We start from the raw sequence: 12,497 nt of genomic DNA on the forward strand, positions 1-12,497 counted from the left end.
AACTGTAAATAATTAATAAAAATAAATGTAATAAAAACGAATTAATTAATACCTAAATAACATCCTTCACCAATAAACCTCCCTCAGTACTGGGAGAAAAATGGCATAAAAGTCTGAGTATCAAGGAATTATTTTTAATTAGCTTTTTTAAAGGAAGTTTAGCACACCTAATGTGTTTTTTCCCAGCATATTACTCAGAAACAAAAATAACGAATCAAATATTTATTATAAATATGACATATCTAGCATTAGCTCAATTAATGAATGGTGGTTTCAAGCCCATTGAACTCACCACTATTAAAAAGAATGTCTTAGTGCTGATAAAATAACCATATTGTAAATATCACATGAATAAATAGTTTTTGTTTTTATTAACCTATTGAAAATGAGGTAAATAATCTATAAATCCCAAACAACTTGGAAGAAAATGAGCATTTCTGAGCCATGGACTCCCTCAGGAATTTCACATTAGAATAGCAATTTTAATTTATGAATAAAAAAAAAGGTTTGTGGACAACATTGCTAGAACAAGACATGAAAGTCTCTTCATGAGGGAACACAGTGAATTAGCTTTCCAGATTGGCCTACAAACTGAAGTCACAACTGCACAGCTCAACTGCTTAAAATGATTAATAAAAATCTCTAAGAGTCTATTTGACTTTTTTGAATGGACATTCAGGATGACTTTTATTATTGACTGATTTTTATATGCTTTCATAAATATCCCATGGTGTTGACTAGTGACTCAGCTGTGAAACCTAAAAGAGATGCGCAAAAAAATTTGCCTTCTGTCAGGAAACAGTAGAAATGTTTTTTTTAAAGGTAGGCTATAGTTCTGATTTTCTTCACTTTAATATTTTAATATAATCTATTAAGTTATTATATTAGGACGGTCATTTAGAGTGATAATGTAATGAAAAATAACTAACAATAACCTTCACTTGCATGCATCTGTACTGCATTTTAAGAATACAACATATTTGTAGGTCTATATGCATTTTTTATTTTTAATGTGATGCCTGTATGTGCAATAAAATCATCCCGCCAAAATGAACCATTACCTTCAGTGTTCGATGTTGTAAGCAAGGCAATTTCAAGATGTATTCAAGACTGTTTCATCACAAACTAACCTTTAGCTTGCACTGACTGCCTACATGAAAGCTTTGCACTGATTTCAGGTTGGAATACAATCCTGATAAAAAATGAAACTGATAAAAAATGTAATGTGCATGCAGATGAGCCACAGTAAAGACATTATTATTTATTTTGCATGAGAAATATGATGGTATCAAATACACTCACATACACACACCACATAAACATACATCCAAATAAACCTCAAACTGAAAGGAGATTCTTTCTTGTTACTGGTAATTACGATACATTAACATGAGTGATTGCCTTTGCATAAACAAACTGTCTTGCCTAAATGAAATAAAACTGGACATTGTGCAGATAAGCAAATAGACTTAAAAGTGCACTAAATAATTTTAAGAATGTTAAATAAATTAGTTTTGTTCTGTTCTTTTTCATAGTTTTTATTGTCTGTTAACTCTAGGAACGTTAGGTTGTGTCTTTAAGGGTGATTTCACACTAGCACTTTTGGTGCGCACCCGGGTTCGATTGACGTCAGAGTTCGGTTCGTTTGGATGATGTGAACGCTGTCTTCCGAACTCGGGTGCGCACCCGCGAACCGTACCGGAGTCCGCTTAAAAAGGGTGGTCTGGGGTACGGTTCAAGTGAACTCCGGTACGGTTCGCTGCTGATGTGTGAACGCAATCGTACCAAATGCAGAGGGAGTGGGGAGCAATCGAACTCGGGTTCGGACAAAGCAATCGAACCAAGTGTGAAAGCACCCCAATATGTATGTTGTATTTGATTTGATTTATGTCTGTTTTGTTTATTTTGTAGAGCACCTTGAGCACTGCTAAACTGTATAAATTATGCTATTATTGCTATATAAATAAATAAATATTTTAACTTATTATTAAACTGCTTAAATTGCACAACACAGCTAGTCATGATCTCAACATGGCAACCCACATTATGTATTTACACCTGTATTTTCTAAGCCAACGATATGACTGGATTTCATGTGAGTGTGTAACATATTTGTTCAAACTAATCATTTTTGTTAGTTATAAAACCGTGGCAAAATTAATTAGTACACCTTTAAAAGAGAAGCTAACACCAGACTTTCTTGCTCTGTACATACTATATCATTAATAGTCCAATGACGCAAACATGAAGAGAAAACACATAAGCCCGTACAAAAGTCTGATAAGTGTTGTACAGTTAATTTGTCATAAACCTGAAAAGGCCTATATGAAGCGCTTTCTAACCCGCCTTCACTTTGCATTTCGCCAGTCTTTTTGCCTATGAAAAGTGACAACTGCAGTTTGGTATCACATGAGCCAATGTTTGATGTGCATCAAAATATCAAGGATGGTTGTATAAAACCTCCATAAGTCCAAAAAAAAAAAAGAGTAAAAGATGGATGTAGCTGGAGAACGATCAGCAGTACACCGACCAGTAAATAAGGTTGAAAATAACATAGGCTCCTGGGAAGATCATGCGGGAGTATTTATCAATGGCATGCGTGTTCTGCATGATGCGTAAGCCGCGGATGCCCTTTTTCTTAGTGTTGGTAGATTCGCTGCTCATTGACAGGTGAACCACCATGTGCTCCTGTTTCTCTGGCACCACTTCCTCAGGAACCATGGGAGCTTCTGTGTAGCCAGCCAAGCTGTTGGTGTCAGCCTCGCTGTAGGTCCCATCCAACATCATGGTCCTGGTGTGGGACATACCACAGGCGCAGGGCAATGACTGCAACAGGTTGAGTTGGGCGATCAGGGAGAACAGAGAACAAAGAGAGAGATCATTAACAAGGGCAAATTATCAGTTGGCGTATATTAGCTGATGGCTGACTATCTTATCAACATTACTCAACAATTAGTAGTGTGATGAGAGAGGGAATGTGTTAAGACACAATTTTTCTTTCCTGTGTTGATGTAATTCCTGCTAAAATGTGGGGTCGAATATGGAACGCAACAGTTGAGTTATAGAAGTAAAGATTCAATTATTTTTCTCCACAGAACTGGGCCCGTATTCACAAAGCATCTTAAGGCTAAAAGTAGCTCATAACTCGCCGATTTAGAAGAAAATCTTAAAAGTAATGGGCGTGTCAGTCCTAAATGTAGGACTCCTAAATTTTGCTCTAAGAGTATTTCACAAAGCGTTTTAGCACTAAAACTAGCTCCTAAATCTGTGAAACTTTAGGAGTAGTGAAGAGGACTCCTGAGTCACTAAGACCAAGCCACAAACAATCCTAAAATCTGCCTCGGAACGTAAACATTTTTGGAAATATTTGAGTTTTTAAAAAGGTATCACCTTTGGTTTTGGAGGTTATCCCAAATCCAAATTGTCCTTTGATTATATCCTTGTTTTCATTAACCAGCTGGGCAAGAAGTAACAGCTGTTCTTGTGTCCAGTTTGATTTTCTTTTACGTTTGCATGTCTTACTATCAGCCATGAGTATTCTACTCTGTTAATTAAAAAGCTGTTTATATTTATGAGAAGCATACATGTAAGAGGCTGACAATTAGCTGAACATATACTTGTTTAATTAGTGACAATTAGCCTGCATTTTATTTGAATATGGCAACATAATATTGCACTCTACAATATTTCTATGAATAAATCTCTGATAGAGACCTCTCCCCTATCAGCCAATCACTGTGTGCATAGCAAGTAAGCATGCTGACATCATCCATAGCAACCAGGTCAACTCCGCCCTTACTCTTAGCTTAAAGTCCGCATGAAATCAAAATGTACTATATTTCAATCATGACAACTCTCGGAAGATTTTAGCATGGTGATGGATATGACAATGTTAATGTATTTGGTCTTGGCGGAATAGATCTACTACGCTGCTGCTGAATTGCTGCTGCTGTTGGTTATTGCTGTAGTTGTAGATTATTGCTGCTGCTGCAAGCAAGTACAGGAACTTGCTACTGCCAAAATACAGTCAGCAGCAACTTTCGGCTTTCGACTTTAAGACTTCTCTCTATTCCTTAGTAAAAGTTTGTCTCAGCAGCTTTGTGAATTGGTTTTAAGAGTAAACTCTTTGCTAAAAGACTTTTACTGCTATTTAGGAGCACTCTTAGTGTTAAGTTAAAATCTTTTGTGAATACGGGCCCTGATTTTTAATAATAATTTATAAACTGTGAGCTACGAGGTTGCTAATCGATTGAAATATGATTCTGTTGAAGCCAACAGCTTACATTATTGAAACTTATTTAATAATTCACATCCTAGCCGGATGGCTTGGTTCATTTCATATAACTCCTAAACAAAGACCTCTGAAAATTCATATGGGGAAAAAATAAATGCGAAAAATACTTCCATGAACCAAGGCCAGTGATAAAGTTGGCGGGCACTGTTGCACTCTATATAGAAGGCATGCCAATAGCTTTTTAATATGAAAAAAAAATGCCAATAGCCTTTTAACATGAGTAGTTTATAATATTAAGTATGTATATTGTATACAGTTCATTGTAGGCAAAATTTCTGTATGCACAGACATAAATTTAAAACGTGCACACTGTGTGAAGTACAATATCCCACAGTGCAATGTGGTGGACATGACTTTCTATTAATGGATGAGTCGGACAAAATATCCACACAATCTTTTGTGTTATGATTGAATATTTGATTGAAATTACAAGAGTTATTAATATGCAAGATGGGATTAAAATTACTCTATTTTTATTTACATTTACATAATGAGGTCACACAGAAAATGTCATGACGTCATGACAAAGTAGTGATTTACAGTTGGAAAACACTGCATAATGTAAAACGAGTATAAAAATATGCTCGACTTTACATTTCCAGTTTAGTAGTCTATCAGGTGTGATTTTCAACAGTTCTTAAAATTCTCTTTCCTGACTCATTATTTGATTGGACTGCTAAAACTGAAGACTTTTTTAAACACATACATACTTTAATAAATTTAGCAAATTAACATTTATTTCCGAGATCTGATATGACAGAACTAATCAAATTAAATATGCATTATGATGAGGTCATGTGACAACAGTAAAACATACTTTACATTGAAATGTTTATATTTTTATCAATATTTTGGAACAGTTTTCTAGAATAGAAAGACTGTTGATTTTAATCACATTTTCCAGCTCATTTTAAGTTGTATGTTAGCATTCAGATTACCATCAAAGCTAATAAATATGGACTAGTAAGAGCAACAAAACCCTCCATTTCATGTCATGAGGTCTTGGAAAAAAAACATACACTTTCATTTTGGTGTGTACTGTTTCTTTAACCAATTCTATTTTTTTTACCTGCTCTCTAACTGCTCGATCTCTGAGCTTACGCTCTCTCCTCTCCTGGACCGTGGTCAGATAGTTGACTGCTGCATACTCCAAGACGGACAGAAACACAAATACAAAACTGACCCACAGGTAAATGTCCACAGCTTTGATGTAGGAGACTCTGGGCATGGAGGCGTTCACCCCAGTGATGATGGTGGACATGGTGAGCACCGTGGTGATACCTTGATAAAATCAGCACATCCTGTTAAAATCTGCAGGTGCGTAACTTAACATAGGAAGCAACATTGACGCCTGAGGCAAAAATGTTGATTTTGCGATAATCTTACCTAATGAAACTCTGGCTGGAACAGCCCTGCGATCAATCCAGAACGATACCCATGACAACATAACCATAAGTGTGGCAGGGAAATAAGTCTGCAGCAGGAAGAAGAAAATGTGGCGGCGAAGCGTAAAGTTTATATACAGGCGGTTGTACCACCCTAAAGAGAGAAAGAGATAAAAATACAGATGGAGTCACATATTAACCTAGTGAACACTTTAGCTACACTTGAGATATTGTACTATACATAGTGAAATATTATTAAAATTTTTCACAATTTAAAATACCTGTTTTCTGTTTTAATATATTTAAAAATGTAATTTATTCATGTGATGGCAAAGCTGAATGATCAGCATCATTACTATAGTCTTCAATGTCACGTGATCCTGCAGAAATCACTCTAATATGCTGATTTGATATTATATTATAATATGATATTTTTGTGGAAACCATGATACATTTTTATTCAGGATTCTTTGATTAAATTTTAAATAGAAATTACAGTTAAATTAATTAAACATTAAAGTCTTACTGACCCTAAACTTTTGAACAGAAGTATATTTTAAAACAAGACAGCACAAGCTAAATATTTAAAAAAGACATTTGCTAGACTGTAAATTTTACAAATATTTACACATTGTCCAAATTGTCCATTAGGACACATTGTGGTTGTTGAACACAATCTGATAAACCAGTGGCACCAGTTGATTAAATGTCACTGCAAAACCAGCTCAGAGAATTAAAGTTAGTTCTGAGGAAAGCATCATATGCTTGCAGTCAGATGCCGCTTGCTTTGATATTTAATGTAATACCATTCATACACTTTCAAGTGTGACTTAAGTGTCCAAATCTGTCTTGGGGTCACACTTCTTGAAATAAATCAACTTGACAAATAATCCCCCAATACCTGTGCTGCTGTAGAAAGCCAGTCGAGAGGTGGTGTGAAACTTCTGTATGAGGAACTGAGAGAGAGAGATTTTGTCATCTATACTCAGAGACTCATCTCCACTTTTCCAGTACAGCATCAGATCCTCATCCGTGTAGGCGTCTAGAAAAGAAGGATCCATTTCAGGAAAAACTAACTTGGCAGAGTGAATTGAGCATGTGCCGCACTAAAAATAACACAAATTAATGATTCGCTCACAGCTCTCCAACTCCAAAGAGCAGGACTGTGAATCCAGCGGGAAACGGCTGAAGTCCATGTTGCAGGCTGCTGTAACGGTGACCCTGGGCACAAGAACCATGTATAACACGGATGAAAATACAGAAACCCACCGTCTTAGATCATTATATTTCATCATATTCCACACAGACACCTGCTTTATTCACTTTTCGAACCCAAAATCCATGGAATTTTCATATGCGGTTTCAAATGAAATTGGTAATTGATAGTTTACCCAAAAATGAAAATTCTGTCATCATTTCCTCACCTTCATGTCCAAACTTGTATGACTTACTTGTAGGGCTGGGCAACATGTCCAAAAATTATCACAATATTTTTTTCATATCATACATTGATATTTATCATAAATATTAATTTACAGTTAATAGAGAAAGAAATGCTTTCCATATGTTTGTTAAACCTTAAGAATGAATGTAAACAAATTGTTTGTTCACAAACTCCACAGAGTAAGATGCCTTTTAATTTAGGTCTCCATGGAAAGAGTTTTTTTTTAACGCCTAAATTCCATGTTTTCCATTCTTCTGGGTACTGTGTTTTATGATTTAAGACTAATTTATCATCAAAAATGGTGGCTAATAAAATGAAGACTTTAACAATGTAATCAATCTTTTAAAATGTAATCAAATGAAAATAAAATAATTGATTTACAATAAAACAGATTTTTTTGTCAAATAAGATGCTGCACAACAGAACTGTATAAATTGTAGCGAATCAGCTCATGGGGAAATATGAATAATTAATCATAACTAGTTATAATTAATTATAAATATTTAGATCAGCTGTAGATATTTAGCTGACCTCTCAGGGTCAACTGTCTGTCAATTCTAAGAACGTTAATTTCTGACAAATGGTGTGTCTGATTGGTCCAGACGCTACAAAATTAAAACACGGAAAAAAATATGTTGGCTGTATGACATTTCTTTAAAAATAATATCAGTATTAGTATTATTTTAAAGAAGTACATTTTAGCACACAATAGTAATATGTTTCTTCATAATTTTTTTAAATTACACCAAACTTTTATTTTGGGGGTTTTGAGTTTCAGTGTTTTTGATGGTAGTTCTGTGAAACACAAGTAGTTTTCTAGCAGAGTGTCCAAGCTGCTCTTTTCCTTATAATGGACGTAAAAGAGCAGCTTGGACGTTCTGCTAAACATCTCCTTTTATGTTCCACAAAAAAAGAGAAGATCATATGGGCTTGGAATGACAGTAGCTTTGGTAAGAAAGCTCCTGCTAATAATAAAAATGTAAATGCGATGTAAATGTGCTTAGTAATGCTAGTCAAGAATGGCACACTAGCGCCATTTACTGAACTGACACTAAGACCGTCTCATTTTTCTCTCCGTATTTCTCTCCTCTGTTCTCTACAGTGGTGTCCATCATTTGTCGGACAACGGAAATAATCTGGGCCAGTCCCATCAATAATGACACTTTCCCTGGAGCCAGAACAGTGTCTGAAATTTGACTTTGAACTCAGCGCTAGCCCTTGATTATTGCCTGCACGCAGGTAGCTTGGCCTAATTTTTAATTCACAGCACAAAAGACACAGCAAAAACATCACAGACCAGAAGCATCGTTCTAATTTTAACACCGCAGCAATATGCAAATGCTTAAGCCCAGCGACTTGCTTTTGTTTTCGAACCATATTTAAATGAAACCACATGCAGTAGTTAAGTTGCTTGAAGGTGAAATGTAGTAACTGCTGAACAACTGAAAAAATATTAACTTTTTCTTACAGTTTACAAAATAAAAAGGAATTAGAATAAATATGTATAAGTACATTTACATAAATACATTTAAACTCTATACATATGTACATAACTTACAAATAATTGGAATTATAATGGCTCACTTAAAAGTCAGAAATGCCTGTGTAGATAATCTGCTTTTTTACCTCAGGCTGTAAAGAACGTGACCATCAGGGAACACTCTCAGCATGATATTTTCTTTGGTGGTGTCATGAATAAAAGATCTTTTAGAGTGGACAAAGAAGACGTCAGGAACCCAGATCTTCTTCACCAAGCGCCCGTCGAAAGTCATGCTTTTATTTGTGGTGCTGGTGAAAGACAAGCGCTCATCCTTCCAGTAGTGTCTCAGGTATAATGTGATAGTAAAGTCCTGCGCAGATGAAGAAAAAGGAATTGTGAGAGTTTTCACAGTTTTTAGTTAAAGCATAATGATTTTTAGAGGAGGCTCTACCATTCTTGTTTTCTGAACTGTTTAAAAGTTTGGGATGTTTTTTTCAAAGAAATTAATACTTTTATTCAGCAAGGATGCATTAAATTGATCAACACTGACAGTGAAGACATTTATAATGTTACAAACATTTCTATTTCAAATAAATGCTGTTTTTTTTTTATTTTCTAATCAAAGAATCCTGAAAAAAAAAACACAGTTTCAACAAAAATATTAAGCATCAAAACCGTTTTCAACATTGATTATAATAAATGTTTCCTGAGCACCAAATCGGCATATTAAAATGATTTCAGAAAGATCATGTGATACTGAAGTAATGGCTGCTGAAAATTCAGACATTTTAAAAATTAAATAGAAAACAGGTATTTAAAATTTCACTAAATAACCGTTTTTACTGTATTTTTATCAAATAAATGCAGCCTTGATGAAAAACTTCTTTTTTTTTCGAAAAAAAAAATTACCAATCCCAAACTTTTGAGCAGTTGTGTATACTTGGGTTAATCTCGTGGGAACTTGACACATTTGACCCCAAAATCATAGAATTATATTTGACATTAATAAGATAAAGCTGTTTTATGACCATTAAGATTTTGTGTGATTAGGACATTATCTTGATGCAAAATAAACATAAACGAGGACTAGAACTTCTGTGCCCTTTTTGAAGTATCATAAAAGTGGCTCCCTATCTGTCGGTCACTACGAGTTATGTCGTGACGACATAGGGCGTTTACTTGAGAGCCTCAATCAGCTCTGACTTTCAGAGAAAACGCCAATGAATTTTGGCTAGTGGATTTTGCATACCTGAGCCACTCCCCATGCATACGGGTATAAATAGGCGACAGGTGCATCCACTCATTCAGATTTTTGCTTCAGAGCCGAGTGGGTGAATGATTTCTTCTCCACAAAGCCTTTTCGTTCTGACTGGAAGAAAGAAGCTGTTCCTGGTTGGCGTGACGGCACAAACAGCGGTGTCCCTGTTGATTCAGCGATTCCCCTGGGTGCTTCAACTAAAAGAGCAGTTTCTCATCACGAACGGCTCGCGTCTTTTTAAAGATGCAGTTCCGTCCGTGTTCTCTTGGTTGCGGTCGTTACCTGCCCTCTGTCGATGGTCACGAGCGTTGTCTTCAGTGTCTGGGCATCCAATATGCTGAAGCTGCGTTCGTGGATGACCCATGCATTCATTACTAGCGTATGAGCATGGCTTCGCTGCGATCTCGCCTCTCTTTCCTCACGGGTAACGGAGCGGCACCCTATATCTCTACCCATCCCGGTTTCCCTGTCACGAGCAGGGGACCGCCGGGTAGAGCTCTGGGAGATCTGAGGGTCACAGTGAGAGCTTCTCCGCCGGGCACGTCCCCGCGGACCTCTCACTCCTCCCGCAGCGAATGTCCCGTGCAGCTCCCGAGTGATTTTGCTGGCCCGGCTTGTGACGGTCCCAGCATTTCATTCGGTGCGCCGCTGGAGGATTGGATGTCGATCGCGGGGGATGGGCTATCATCCCCCGAGGATGAAGATTGCAGGGCTGCCCATCTCGGGTGTTAACGGCCGTGCTTTCCCGGGCAGCCACGAGTATCAGGATGGAGGTGTGCACGCCTCCCAGTCCCGCCCTCTAGCGGCTGGATGATTGGTTTCTTGGAGCGGGGTGCGGCTCACAACCACGCCGTGCGCCGGTGCCTTTTTTCCCGGAGGTGCATGAGGAGCTGATGAAGTCGTGGACGGCCCCTTTTACGGGCAGAAGTCGCTCGTCTCCCTCCTCCGTCCTCACTACCCTCGATAGCGGGGCGGCTAAGGGGTATGTAGACATTCCCCAAGTGAAGAGAGCGGTTGCGGTGCACCTGTGTCCGCAAAACGCCGCCACTTGGGGTAATCGTCTGCGTCTCCCGTCCAAAGCCTGTAAGCTGACGGCCGCTCTCGCGGTCAAAGCTTACGGTGCTGCGGGCCAGGCCGCCTCTGCCCTTGCATGCCATGGCTATCCTGCAGGTCCACCAAGCCAAGGCACTCAAGCAAATGCACGAGGGTAGTTCCGACCCGGGGTTGATGCAGGAACTGCGCACAGAGACTGACTTCGCCCATCGGGCGACGAAAGTCACGGCACGGTGCCTCGGGAAAGCGATGTTCATGCTTGTGGCCCAAGAGTGCCATCTTTGGCTTAACCTCGCTGAGATGAGAGATGTCGACAAAGTGTGCTTTCTTGACGCTCCCATCTCGCAGGTTGGCCTATTCGGCGACACTGTTGAGGACTTTGCATCAAGCCCCGGCGTGATCCTCCAGCTAACACCGCGGGCCGTGCCTCAGCCTGCTCGTCCTCGAGAGCACCTCCGCCCCGTGCTGAGACACCGTCAAGGCCGTTGCGTCGAGCCTCTCGGAGGACTGCAGTGCCCTCCGTGTCCCAGCCGGCCCCTAAGTCCTCTAAAAAGACATCAAAGCGGCCCTGACACGGGCAACCCGGAGATGTGGGAAGCTGCTCTTTTTCAGAAAATGGCGAGAACAGCGCCACTCCTTCCACCGGAGGAGGGTCGGGCGGAGAATCCTTTGTTCCTTTTTGTTTCTGTTCCGCCGCTGGTCCAACGGTACCCACATTCTCGAAAAAAGCAGTTTTCTTTTCCTCCGGGTTATCAGGCACGTAGGCTGACAGTGAGCGACGCGCTGCCTCCTCACTTTCGCCCACGACGCCCCCTATCGCCAGCGCCCAAGAGATCGCGGCTCAGGGACGCGTTGCCTTTCCACGCATCTCTGGCCAGTCCCTCCAGGGACACAGGGAGTCCTGCTGTGATGAGCCAGGATGCGATGCCTTCTGTGCCATCCAGCACGACTTCCCACCGCTGCACCACCGCAGGTGCATCGGTTGTCCCTCTGGTGCCACTCGTACGGAGCTTGGAGGCGTGGTTTGCACTGCCCAACCCATCCCGCTGGCTCATTCGGACAGTTCGACTCGGCTACGCGATTCAGTTCGCCAGGCGACCTCCCCTGCGCGACGAGATTGCTGTCCTACTGGCGAAGGATGCAATCGAGCCTGTCCCTCCAGCTGAGATGAAGTCAGGGTTTTACAGACTTTACTTCAATGTGCCTGTAACACAGTTCGTAGTTTGAGAAGATGGAGACGGGAACCGGCGAACATTTAAACAAAACTTTTATCAAATAAACAAACACAAAATGAAAGTAAAGCGGCAGCCCCTCGCGGACGACTGCCGCACAAAAAACACAAAATAAAATCCAGGCCTGGTCCTCTCTCGTCCAACACTGTCGTCACTCCTCCTTTTATGCTTCCGGAGCTCCTCCCTGGGACTCGAGACCGGTGAGTGGCGCAGGTGTCGTGAATTAGCATTTACTCCACCGCCCTCGCTCCGTTCCCACGGCTCTCGGCCCCGCCCCCACTGGTCACAATGTCTAAACATTAAGATATTCCCATCTTGAATTTATATCACAAAAAAAAAAAAAAAAAAAAA

The 12,497-nt window shown here is 39.7% G+C and overlaps 1 protein-coding gene across 1 annotated transcript in view; it reads right to left on the reverse strand.

Annotated features, from left to right (window-relative positions):
* Positions 1 to 1,865: 1,865 nt before the first annotated feature.
* The window catches only part of gabrr2a (gamma-aminobutyric acid type A receptor subunit rho2a), a 31,773-nt gene continuing 21,141 nt past the window's right edge, over positions 1,866 to 12,497 (reverse strand). The window contains exons 4-9 of the mRNA XM_016572700.1: positions 8,750 to 8,973; positions 6,818 to 6,900; positions 6,581 to 6,721; positions 5,681 to 5,833; positions 5,364 to 5,575; positions 1,866 to 2,826 (exon numbers count right to left, since the gene is read on the reverse strand). Of these exons, the coding sequence (XP_016428186.1) occupies positions 2,515 to 2,826; positions 5,364 to 5,575; positions 5,681 to 5,833; positions 6,581 to 6,721; positions 6,818 to 6,900; positions 8,750 to 8,973 (1,125 nt within the window). The 3' untranslated portion in view covers positions 1,866 to 2,514. The remainder of the gene's footprint in view (positions 2,827 to 5,363; positions 5,576 to 5,680; positions 5,834 to 6,580; positions 6,722 to 6,817; positions 6,901 to 8,749; positions 8,974 to 12,497) is intronic.

This window comes from Sinocyclocheilus rhinocerous, unplaced genomic scaffold, assembly GCF_001515625.1.
Source record: "Sinocyclocheilus rhinocerous isolate Xijiao unplaced genomic scaffold, SAMN03320098_v1.1 scaffold1163, whole genome shotgun sequence".
Classification (NCBI taxonomy): domain Eukaryota; kingdom Metazoa; phylum Chordata; class Actinopteri; order Cypriniformes; family Cyprinidae; genus Sinocyclocheilus; species Sinocyclocheilus rhinocerous.